This window comes from Hemibagrus wyckioides, linkage group LG24, assembly GCF_019097595.1.
Source record: "Hemibagrus wyckioides isolate EC202008001 linkage group LG24, SWU_Hwy_1.0, whole genome shotgun sequence".
In the NCBI taxonomy this organism is placed as follows: Eukaryota; Metazoa; Chordata; class Actinopteri; order Siluriformes; family Bagridae; genus Hemibagrus; species Hemibagrus wyckioides.
The window spans coordinates 20277456-20292455 of NC_080733.1; the positions used below are offsets into that span (position 1 = coordinate 20277456).

The following is a 15000-nucleotide window of genomic DNA, read 5'->3' on the forward strand; positions in this document are numbered from 1 at the left end:
TCTGTACAGATGAAAGGCGCTCGGGAAAAACACCTGAAAAAGGTACGAGTTGCATCATCGTCTCCTCCAGGTTCATTTTAATGCTAATGACAGGATGCTAAACTGCTGGCTATTAGGTTGCAAGACCTTGGACACTGACCACATCTGAAATGTTCTTTAAACACGTTGTGTTTTTTTGCAGCAGAAACAGAAGCCAAACTCTTCCGACTCTGCAGAGACTAATGGGCCAAACTCCTCCTCCGGGGGTCAAGGGTCAGCCGGTGTGGGCTCAGCAACACAAACTCTGTCTTCGGCCTCCAACCAGGACCAGCGTTCTCACCACCGGGAGAAACTGGAGCGGTTCAAACGCATGTGCCAGCTGCTGGAGCGCACCAGAGATTCCTCCTCCTCTTCCTCCTCTTCCTCCAGCTCGGAGTCGGACTCGGATTCCGACTCGGACTCGGATTCAGCGTCTCCCGGGGGTGCTTCTGAACCGTCGTCCCCGGCGACGGCATACAACTCCCGAGAGAGAGAACGTGAGAAAGAACGCGAGAAAGAACGCGAGCGAGAGAGGAACCGCCGTCTGGCTGAACTGGGCTTTAGCGCCAGTGACGACTCGGAAGGAGAGAGGACGGGGAACGAACAGGAACAGGAAGTGACATCGGAGGAAACTCAGCAACAACAGCAGCGCAGCCGGAAATCCGAAAACGCACAAAGGGGACGCAAATCGGTCGCGGCGACCGAGATAGAGGATGAGGACGCGGCTGGCGGGGGAGAGAAAAACCGGAAACCTGGACTGCTGACTCCGCCCTCTCCGTCAGCCCTTTCCTCTGGTCAGCATCAGCCTTCCGTCGGACACGCCCACTCAGAGGGCGTGTCGAAACGCAGCAACGGACAGGAAGTGTCACGGAACGGGCGGACAAGGATGGAGAAAGAGAATGCCAAGAGTAACAGCGGAGGCACTAACTCAAACGCCAATCATCGACACCAGGCTAACAAAACGGGGCGAGCCGGAAAGATGCGGAGCGGAACAAAGCAGACTCCCACGCAGACGACGGGAAGTGGGACGGCAAACGGAGGAAACGGAGGCGTCCTCCTGTCCAGTCCAGCATCCCGCATCGCAGCCCAGCTGACCTTTATCTCTCCGCCCAAAGCGGTGCAGATGGAGAGGCACCTGGTGCGTCCTCCGCCCGCCTGCCCCGAGCCACACTGCCTCCCGCTGGACAGCGGCGTGTCTCACGTCCTGCCTCGAGACGTCTGGCTCCGAGTGTTCCAGCACCTCAACCACAAACAGCTGTGCGTCTGCATGAGGGTGTGCAGGACATGGAGCCGCTGGTGAGACGTCTATTCCTTGTAATAACCAGCTGCACAAAAGTATTGGCACCCCTGCTTTACATTACTCCACTGTGTTTTTTTTTTTTTTTTAAACTCCACTTGTCCTCAGTAAAGACACCGGGTTGTGTGTGGGGGGGTGTTTGTGTACACTCTTGTACACACGCCTGTCCTCTTTCTTGTTCACTTTGTTGATCAGCTGTTTTTTTCCTGCACAGTTTATCGTGTGGTAATGGTCCTGTAACGTTCACCTAGGCCGCTTTCTGTTTGGCTGTTGGAGATTTGTGGTTCAGTGAGTTAGCTGGCTGTGCTAATGTCCTAGCTTAGAGTCTCTGTTTTCTTGCTCTCTCATCTCTTTTCTTCTAGTAGCAGAATGTGTAAAGTGTGTGCTGATGTGTTGGATGTTTTAGTAGGAGCTTTAAGTAGTGTGGTGTGTTTCCTTTAAAAGGTGGCTGACCTCTCACACACACACTCATTCATTAATATTGCTGTAAGTCTAAGTCACTGATTTATAGCATTTTGTTATTAAAAAAATTATGAACGTGTAATTCTGATTATTTTTTTTATTTTGTGTGTGTTCAGGTGCTGTGATAAGAGACTGTGGACTCGGATTGATCTCAGCCGTCAGAAATCCATCACCCCTCCAATGCTGAGTGGTATAATCCGCCGCCAGCCGGTCTCCCTCAATCTGGGCTATACCAATATCTCCAAAAAACAGCTCATGTGGCTCATCAACCGGTTACAAGGTACAAAAAAACCCTCCTAAATTTAATTCCAGTGTCACTCATCACGCCACGTCACGTCACATCGGTCTGAGCAGCTCATGAAAAACTTCATAATATATGTACAAAATTAATAAAATCAAATAAACTCAATAAACCGGTTTGAATTACACCCCAGTCAAACTCACAGGCTCCGCCCCTTTCCGATGTTGTACCCAATGTGACTCTCATGGTTCATTCAGATGGTTTATCTTATAGCAGTAAACTGTGGAAGTAAATGTTCCTAATAATATGACCAGAGGAGCTTTTCACCAGTAACTCTCAGAGGACAACAGATTGGAGACCCTTGATCTCTCTCTCTCTCTCTCTCTCTCTCTCTCTCTCTCTCTCTCTCTCTGTCTGTCTGTCTGTCTGTCTGTCTGTCTATCTCTCTCTGTCTGTCTGTCTATCTGTGTCTGTCTGTCTGTTTATCTCTGTCTGTCTATCTCTCTCTCTCTCTGTCTCTCTCTCTCTGTCTGTCTCTGTCTATCTATCCCTCTCTCTCTGTCTGTCTCTCTGTCTGTCTGTCTGTCTGTCTATCTATCTCTCTCTGTCTGTCTCTCTCTGTCTGTTTATCTGTCTGTCTATCTCTGTCTGTCTGTCTGTGTCTGTTTATCTCTGTCTGTCTCTCTCTCTCTCTGTCTATCTATCCCTCTCTCTCTGTCTATCTGTCTATCTATCTCTGTCTATCTCTCTCTGTCTGTCTATCTATCTCTCTGTCTATCTCTCTGTCTGTCTGTCTATCTCTCTTTGTCTATCTCTCTCTGTCTATCTGTCTTTCTCTCTCTGTCTGTCTGTCTATCTCTCTGTCTATCTCTGTCTGTCTATCTATCTCTCTCTCTCTGTCTGTCTGTTTATCTATGCAAAAATATCCATTTTACAGTAGAACAGAGGTGTATAGAGTGTGTGTGTGTGTGTGTGTCAGGTCTGTTGGAGTTGAATGTATCGGGCTGTCCCTGGTCTTCGGTCTCGGCTCTGTGTCAGACGGTTTGTCCCTGTCTGCGTCTGCTGGATCTGAGTCGAGTGGAAGACCTGAAAGATTCTCACCTGAGGGAACTGCTGGCTCCGCCCAACTCTGACACGCGCACAGGTCAGTTTATCATCTAATGGAATAGTGTTAGAAATCTGACCTCCTGCATCACTCTTACTTAGACTGGATACGTTCCTTATTGTGTGTGTGTGTGTGTGTGTGTGTGTGTGTGTGTGTGTAGGAGAGAGTAGGGGTGGGCGGTTCCAGAATGTTACTGAACTGCGATTGGCCGGTTTGGAGGTGACTGATGCAGCATCTCGGCTGCTGGTTCGATACCTGCCTCACCTGACCAAACTGGACCTGAGTCAATGTGGACAAATCACAGACCAAACCATCAACACTCTCACGTCCCCCATATCCCCTCTGAGAGAGAGTCTCACACACGTCAACCTCGCAGGTACACACACACATCACACACACTCTCACACACACACACACACACACACATCACTCACACACACACACATCAAACACACACATCAAACACACACACAACACACATCACTCACACACACACACTCACACACACACACACACACACACATCACTCACACACACAAACACACACACATCACACACACACACACACACACATCACTCACACACACACACATCACTCACACACACACACACACACATCACACACACACATCACACACACACACACATCACTCACACACACACACAATCACTCACACACACACACACATCACACACACACACACATCACTCACACACACACATCACTCACACACACACACACACTCACACTCATCACTCACACACACACACACCACCACACACCATCACACACACACACCACACACACACACACTCTCACACACACACACACACACATCACTCACACACACACACCACAACCACACACACTCACTCACACACACACACACACCCACACACACTCACACACTCTCACACACACACACACACATCACTCACACACACACACACAATCACACACACTCACTCACACACACACACACACACACATCTCACACACACACACACACACACACACACATCACTCACACACACACACTCACACACACACACACATCACTCACACACACACACACCTCACACACACACACACACCTCACACACACACACACACATCACTCACACACACACACACATCTCACACACACACACACACACACACACACAACACACACACATCACACACACACACACATCACTCACACACACACCACACACACACACACACATCACTCACACACACACATCACACACACAACACACATCACACACTCACACACATCACACACACACACACAACACACACACACACAACACACACATCACTCACACACACACACACACACACACACATCACTCACACACACACACACGTCCCCCATATCCCCTCTGAGAGAGAGTCTCACACACGTCAACCTCGCAGGTACACACACACACCTCACACACACACACATCTCACACACATCACACTCACACACTCACACATCAAACACACACATCAAACACACACACAACACACATCACACACCCACCACACACCCACCACACATCACACACCCACCACACATCACACACCCACCACACACACACCACACATCACACACCCACCACACATCACACATCACACATCACACACCCACCACACACCCACCACACATCACACACCCACCACACATCACACACCCATCACACATCACACACCCACCACACATCACACATCACACACCCCCCACACACCCACCACACATCACACACCCACCACACATCACACACACACCACCCATCACACACCCATCACACACCCACCACACACCCACCACACATGACACACCCACCACACACCACACACCCACCACACACACACCACACATCACACACCCACCACACATCACACACCCACCACACATCACACACCCACCACACATCACACATCACACACCCACCACACACCCACCACACATCACACACCCACCACACATCACACACACACCACACATCACACACCCACCACACACACATCACACATCACACACCCACCACACATCACACACCCACCACACATCACACACCCACCACACATCACACATCACACACCCACCACACACCCACCACACATCACACACCCACCACACATCACACACACACCACACATCACACACCCACCACACACACACATCACACATCACACACACACCACACATCACACACCCACCACACACACACATCACACATCACACACACACCACACATCACACACCCACCACACACACATCACACATCACACACCCACCACACATCACACACCCACCACACACACATCACACATCACACACCCACCACACATCACACACCCACCACACACACATCACACACCCACCACACATCACACACCCACCACACATCACACACCCACCACACATCACATCACACACCCACCACACATCACATCACACACCCACCACACACCCACCACACATCACACACACACCACACATCACACACACACCACACACCCACCACACATCACACACCCACCACACACCCACCACACATCACACACCCACCACACATCACACACCCACCACACATCACACACCCACCACACATCACACACCCACCACACATCACACACCCACCACACACCCACCACACATCACACACCCACCACACATCACACACCCACCACACATCACACACCCACCACACATCACACATCACACCACCCATCACACACCCACCACACATCACACACACACCACCCATCACACACCCATCACACACCCACCACACATCACACACCCACCACACATCACACACCCACCACACACCCACCACACATCACACACACACCACACACCCACCACACACCCACCACACATCACACACCCACCACACATCACACACCCACCACACACCCACCACACATCACACACACACCACACACCCACCACACATCACACACCCACCACACATCACACACCCACCACACATCACACACCCACCACACATCACACACCCACCACACACACATCACACACCCACCACACACACATCACACACCCACCACACATCACATCACACACCCACCACACATCACATCACACACCCACCACACATCACATCACACACCCACCACACATCACATCACACACCCACCACACATCACATCACACACCCACCACACATCACACACCCACCACACACACATCACACACCCACCACACACACATCACACACCCACCACACATCACATCACACACCCACCACACATCACATCACACACCCACCACACACACATCACACACCCACCACACATCACATCACACACCCACCACACACACATCACACACCCACCACACATCACACACCCACCACACACACATCACACACCCACCACACACACATCACACACCCACCACACATCACACACCCACCACACATCACACACCCACCACACACACATCACACACCCACCACACATCACACACCCACCACACATCACATCGCACACGCACACACATCACACACACACCACACCACACACACACATCACACACACATCACACTCACACTCACACACATCACTCACACACATACACACACATCACACACACATCACCCACACACACATCACACACCCACCACACATCACACACCCACCACACACACATCACACACCCACCACACACACATCACACACCCACCACACATCACACACCCACCACACATCACACACCCACCACACACACATCACACACCCACCACACATCACACACCCACCACACATCACATCGCACACGCACACACATCACACACACATCACACACACATCACACACATCACTCACACACACACACTCACACTCACACACATCACTCACACACATACACACACATCACACACACATCACTCACACACACACACACCACTCACACACACACACACACACACACACACACTCACACACACACACACACACATCACACACACATCACACACACAACACACACACACACACACAAACACATCACACACACACACACACATCACACACACACACCACACACACACACACACACACACACACATCACACACACACAACACACACACACACACATCACACACACAACACACATCACACACTCACACACATCACACACACACACACAACACACACACATCACACACACACACACACACACACACACACACATCACACACACACACACACGTCCCCCATATCCCCTCTGAGAGAGAGTCTCACACACGTCAACCTCGCAGGTACACACACACACCTCTCACACACATCACACTCACACACTCACACATCAAACACACACGTACTCTCACACACACAACACACATCACACACACACCACACATCACACACCCACCACACACCCACCACACATCACACACCCACCACACATCACACACCCACCACACATCACACACCCACCACACACCCATCACACATCACACACCCATCACACATCACACACCCACCACCCATCACACATCACACACCCACCACACATCACACACCCACCACACATCACACACCCACCACACACCCACCACACATCACACACCCACCACACATCACACACACATCACACATCACACACCCACCACACACCCACCACACATCACACACCCACCACACACCCACCACACATCACACACACACCACACATCACACACACACCACACATCACACACACATCACACACCCACCACACATCACACACCCACCACACATCACACACCCACCACACATCACACACACACCACCCATCACACACCCATCACACATCACACACCCACCACACATCACACACACACCACCCATCACACACCCATCACACACCCACCACACACCCACCACACATCACACACCCACCACACATCACACACCCACCACACACCCACCACACATCACACACACATCACACATCACACACCCACCACACACCCACCACACATCACACACACACCACACACACATCACACATCACACACCCACCACACATCACATCACACACCCACCACACACACATCACACACCCACCACACACACATCACACACCCACCACACACACATCACACACCCACCACACACACATCACACACCCACCACACATCACATCACACACCCACCACACATCACATCACACACCCACCACACACACATCACACACCCACCACACACACATCACACACCCACCACACATCACATCGCACACACACACACATCTCACACACATCACACTCACACACTCACACATCAAACACACACATCAAACACACACACACACACACACACACACATCACTCACACACACACACATCAAACACACACATCAAACACACACACAACACACATCACACACCCACCACACATCACACACCCACCACACATCACACATCACACACCCACCACACATCACACATCACACACCCACCACACACACATCACACACCCACCACACATCACACACCCACCACACATCACATCGCACACGCACACACATCACACACACACCACACCACACACCACACATCACACACACCTCACCACACATCACACACACATCACACACACCTCACACACACACACATCTCACACACATCACACTCACACACTCACACATCAAACACACACATCAAACACACACGTACTCTCACACACACAACACACATCACACACACACCACACACCCACCACACATCACACACCCACCACACATCACACACCCACCACACACCACACACCCACCACACATCACACACCACACACACATCACACATCACACACCCACCACACATCACACACCCACCACACATCACACATCACACACCCACCACACACCCACCACACATCACACACCCACCACACATCACACACACACCACCCATCACACACCCATCACACATCACACACCCACCACACATCACACACCCACCACACATCACACACCCACCACACACCCACCACACATCACACACCCACCACACATCACACACACATCACACATCACACATCACACACCCACCACACATCACACACACACCACCCATCACACACCCACCACACACCCACCACACATCACACACCCACCACACACCACACACCCACCACACATCACACACCCACCACACACACATCACACATCACACACCCACCACACACCCACCACACATCACACACCCACCACACACACATCACACATCACACACCCACCACACACACATCACACATCACACACCCACCACACATCACACACACACCACACATCACACACCCCACATCACACACCCACCACACATCACACACCCACCACACATCACACACCCACCACACATCACATCACACACCCACCACACATCACACACCCACCACACACACACCACACATCACACACACACCACACATCACACACCCACCACACACACATCACACATCACACACCCACCACACACCCACCACACATCACACACCCACCACACACACATCACACACCCACCACACACACATCACACACCCACCACACACACATCACACACCCACCACACATCACACACCCACCACACATCACATCACACACCCACCACACATCACATCACACACCCACCACACATCACATCACACACCCACCACACATCACATCACACACCCACCACACACACATCACACACCCACCACACATCACATTGCACACGCACACACATCACACACCCACCACACACACACATCACACACATACACACACATCACACACACATCACTCACACACACACACACCACTCACACACACTCACACACACACACACACACTCACACACACACACATCACACACACACACACACATCACTCACACACACACACACACACACATCACACACACACACACATCACTCACACACACACACAATCACTCACACACACATCACACACACACACACATCACTCACACACACACACATCACACACACCCACCACACACCCATCACACATCACACACCCACCACACATCACATCACACACCACACGTCACACACACATACATCACACTCACACACCACACACACCTCACACACACACCCACCACACATCACGCACATCACACACCCACCAAACATCACCCACACATCACACACTCTCACACACATCACACACACACAACACGCATCAACACTCACATCCCCCATATCCCCTCTGAGAGAGAGTCTCACACACGTCAACCTCGCAGGTACACACACACACACAATCACCACACATCACACAACACACACAACACACCCACCACACATCACACACAACACACCCACCACACATCACACACACACACACAACACACTCACCACACATCACACTCACACACAACACACACACACACATCACACACACATCACACAACACACATCACACACCCACCACACATCACACAACACACGTCACACACACACATCTCACACCGCACATCACACACACATCACACAACACACACACCACACAACACACACATCAAACACCGCACGACACACACGCCACACAACACACACACACATCACACACATCACCCACCACACATCACACTCACACACACCACACAACACACACAATCACACACATCACCCACCACACACATCACAATCACACACACACAATCACACAACACACACACCACACACAACACATCTCCCACACACCACACGTCACACACACAACACAACACACACCACACATCACACACATCTCACACACACACCACACACCCACCACACATGACACACACCACACACACATCAAACAACACACACACCACACAACACGCACTCACACATCACACACCACACATCACACACACATCACACACATCACACACACCACATATCACACACACATCACACACACCACATATCACACCCACCACACATCACACACACCCACCACACACACATCAAACACCACACAACACGCACTCACTTATCACACACCACACACCCACCACACATCACACACCACGCACACATCACACAACACACACCATACATCACACACATCACACACCACACACCCACCACACACCACACACACACCACACATCTCACACACATCACACACATCAAACACCACACAACACCCACACAACACGCACTCACATCACACATCACACACACCATACATCACACACACATCAAACACCACACAACACACACACCACACAACACGCACTCACATATCACACACCACACAACACACACACACCACACATCACACACACACCACACATCACACACCCACCACAGATCACACACATCACACACACACCCACACACACCACACATCACACCAAATTCAAATTTCAATTTTTATTAGTCACATACATAATGGTACACAGTGTGATATGCAGTGAAATGCTTACACCACTGTTATGACCCTAGGAAAAGGAATAAGGACAGAACAAAAGAGAAGGATAAGTAATATAAAAGTAAAATACAAAAATACGAAATATAAAAAATAAGAATACGAATTATACTAAAATACGAGATATAAAAATATAAAAACAAGTTCAGAGTAGCAAAAACTATAATAGAATAAAAACAGAATAAAATGTAATATAAATAAAGTAGGGTATGTATATATAATATGTATATAAATTAAGAATATGTATATGTGTAAAAGTGTAAAATGTACATACAGGAAGTGTAAAATACAACAGCTGTGATGCAAAGTTATGTAAAATTATAAATTTATATACAGTTATATAAAGTGTAAAGTGAATAGAGTGTAGTGCAATAGTGACCAAGGTGCAGACAGCAGCAGTACAAAATTATTGCAACAATTATATATAGTGAAGTGTGTAGTGTGCAATAGTGACCAAGATGCAGACAGCAGCAGTATGGGGTGGTCACAAAGTGGAATGAGGTGATGAGAGCAGTGGTAATGTCCATCTTTAAAGTGCAGATGTGCACAAGTCCTCTTTGTATGTAAACAGGAGCAGACTGTGCAACATGTATGTTGTGTTGTATTGTGTGCACAGTCTTGAAATGTGAAAATCTGCAGATGTACATTGTGTGTTTATTGTGTGCTACAGTCCTGTAATGTGTAATGTCCGGTGTGGTTGGAGTTCCAACACGAGTGTAGGAACATAGTAGGTCTAATCAGATGAGTCCTATGTGAGGTTCTGATTGAGAGACCGTATAGCCTGCGGGAAGAAGCTTCTCCTCAGTCTCTCAGTGGTGGCCTTCAGGGAGCAGAAGTGCTTCCCTGACCTCAACAGAGAGAAAAGTCCATTGTTGGGATGGCTGAGGTCCTTCACAATCTTCCTGGCCTTGGTCCAGCACCGCTTGTTGTAGATTGAGTGCAGGTCAGGGAGCTTGGTACAGATTATGCGCTCAGCTGATCGCACCACCCTCTGAAGAGCTCGTCTGTCCTGCATGGTGCTGGTCCCGAACCAGGTGGTGATGTTTCCTGTCAGGATGCTCTCTATGGAGCAAGAATAAAAGTTCCTTAGCAGGCAGTCTAAAGTCTCTCAAGCATCTGAGGTGGAAGAGACGCTGTCGGGCCTTCTTCACCACAGTGTCAATGTGACAGGACCATGACAGATCCTGTGTGATGTGAACACCGAGGTATCTGAAGCTGTCCACTCTCTCCACTGGGCTGCTGTTGATCACAGGGGTCTTGTAGTTCCTCTCCTGCTTTCTGCTGAAGTCCACTATCAGCTCCTTAGTCTTGCTGATGTTAAGGTGGAGGTTGTTCTGCCGGCACCAGTCCTCCAGAGTCTTAATCTCCTCCAGGTAGGCCGTCTCATTGTTGTCGGAGATCAATCCGGTCATAACGGTGTTGTCAGCAAACTTGATAATGTTGGTGGAGTTGGTAGTGGCCATGCAGTCATACGTGTACAAAGAGTACAGCAGGGGGCTCAGAACACAACCCTGAGGGGCTCCAGTGCTGAGGGTGAGGGAGGCTGAGACATGTTTGCCCATCCTTACTGCCTGTGGTCTGCCAGTTAGGAAATTGTAGATCCACTGACACAGAGATGGGCTGAGTCCCAGGTGCTCCAGCTTGGCGGTGAGTGTGGAGGGGATTATAGTGTTATACACTGAACTGTAGTCAACAAACAGCATTCTAACATAATTCCCCTTTCTAGTGTCCAGGTGAGTGAGTGATGTGTGAAGGAGGTGGGAAATGGCATCATCGGTGGAGCGGTTCGGGCGGTACGGGAACTGTAATGGATCCAGTGTGTCTGGAAGTGAAGCGATGATGAAGTCTCTGACCAGCCGTTCAAAGCACTTCATCACTACTGAGGCCAGGGCTACAGGGCAATAGTCGTTGAGGGAAGCAGGATGGGGTTTCTTCGGGACAGGAACAATGATGGACTCTTTGAAGCATGTGGGGATTGCCGACTGGGTTAAGGAGAGGTTGAATATGTCTGTGAACACAGGTGCTAGTTGGTCAGCGCAGGCTCCGAGGACACGACCTGAGATTCGGTCTGGTCCTGCTGCTTTCCTGGTGTTCACTCTCCTGAAGGCTCTCCTCATGTCATGCTCAGAAATGATGAACGCATTGGTGTTGGCATTCTCTTCCTGTCTACAGCCATTAGCATTAGCTGTAGCATTAGCGTTAGCATCGTTAGCTGCAGCCTTGAAGCGAGCGTAGAAGGTGTTCAGCTTATCTGCCAGAGTCACTGCCGCATTCATCATACCGGATATTGGTGCTTTATAGTCCATTATTGTCCTTAATCCCTGCCACAGGCTCCTAGAGTCACTCCGTTGGAGTTGTGACTCTAGTTTTCTCCTGTAGCGCTGCTTCACCTCCTTCACCGCTTTCCGCACGTTGTATGATGCAGCCTTGAAAGAGGTCATGTCACCCGACGCAAGTCCCGCGTTGTAGGCAGCGGTGCGAGATCTCAGCGTCGCGGATGGTCTTATCCACCCACGGCTTCTGATTGGGAAACGTTCTGATGGTGGTTTTCTGCACAGTGTCATCTGCTAGTTTCCTGATGAATCCCACAACCACTTCTGTAAACACATTGATGTCATCAGAGCTGCGCTGGAACATGTCCCAGTCTGCGTCCTGTAGAGCAGCCACCGATTGGTCCGTCCAGCGTGAGACCTCCCTCTGAGCCGGAACTTCCTGCTTGAGCCTTTGTTTATATTTTGGCATGAGGAAGATGGCGGCGTGGTCAGATTTCGAAAACGGGGGTGAGATTGTGCCTTGTAGCCGTCTTTAACTGTAGTGTAGCAGTGGTCCAGTGTCCTTTCACCCCTGGTGGGGCAGCTGATGTGCTGATAAAAGTTTGGCGCTGTTAAAGTCCTGTTAAAGTCCCCCGCCACAATAAGCACAGGGTCCCGGTGTTGAGTCTGGTGTTGTGTGAGTGCTTCATGCAGCTCGCATAAAGCAGTGTCCTTGTCCGCCTGAGGCAGAATATAAACGGCGCTGACTATGACCGATGTAAACTCCCGAGGAAGATAAAAAGGACGACATTTGATGGTCAATAGCTCCAGGTTGGGTGTGCAGGAGCGTGTAAGAGGAACAATGCTCGCGCTGTTGCACCAGCTACTGTTCACAATTAAACACGCCCCGCCTCCTCTTGACTTCCCCAATTCCAATGTTCTGTCCATGCGGTGAACTGAGAAGAACTCGGCATGGTCCGGCACCGCTGGGTTCAGCCATGTCTTAGTGAAGCAGAGGAGATTGCAGTCCCGAATGTCTCTCTGGAACTTTACACTGGCCCTGAGGTCATCGAGCTTGTTCTCCAGCGACTGGACGTTGGCGAGGATGCTAGGCAGAGGTGTGCGGTGTGCACGGGCTCTCAGCCTGTTCCTCATGCCGGCTCGTTTCCCCCGGGGCCGCCGCTTCGGGTCA

The 15000-nt window shown here is 50.3% G+C and overlaps 1 protein-coding gene across 3 annotated transcripts in view; it reads left to right on the forward strand.

Annotated features, from left to right (window-relative positions):
* zgc:158376 (uncharacterized protein LOC100101643 homolog) overlaps positions 1 to 15000 on the forward strand; it is a 34470-nt gene that overhangs the window by 7196 nt on the left and 12274 nt on the right. For 2 of the 3 annotated variants that reach the window (XM_058377671.1, XM_058377673.1), the window contains 5 exons: positions 10 to 42; positions 182 to 1314; positions 1894 to 2057; positions 2998 to 3162; positions 3284 to 3499. In XM_058377671.1, the coding sequence (XP_058233654.1) occupies positions 10 to 42; positions 182 to 1314; positions 1894 to 2057; positions 2998 to 3162; positions 3284 to 3499 (1711 nt within the window). The remainder of the gene's footprint in view (positions 1 to 9; positions 43 to 181; positions 1315 to 1893; positions 2058 to 2997; positions 3163 to 3283; positions 3500 to 15000) is intronic. The other variant, XM_058377672.1, reaches the window with a different exon arrangement.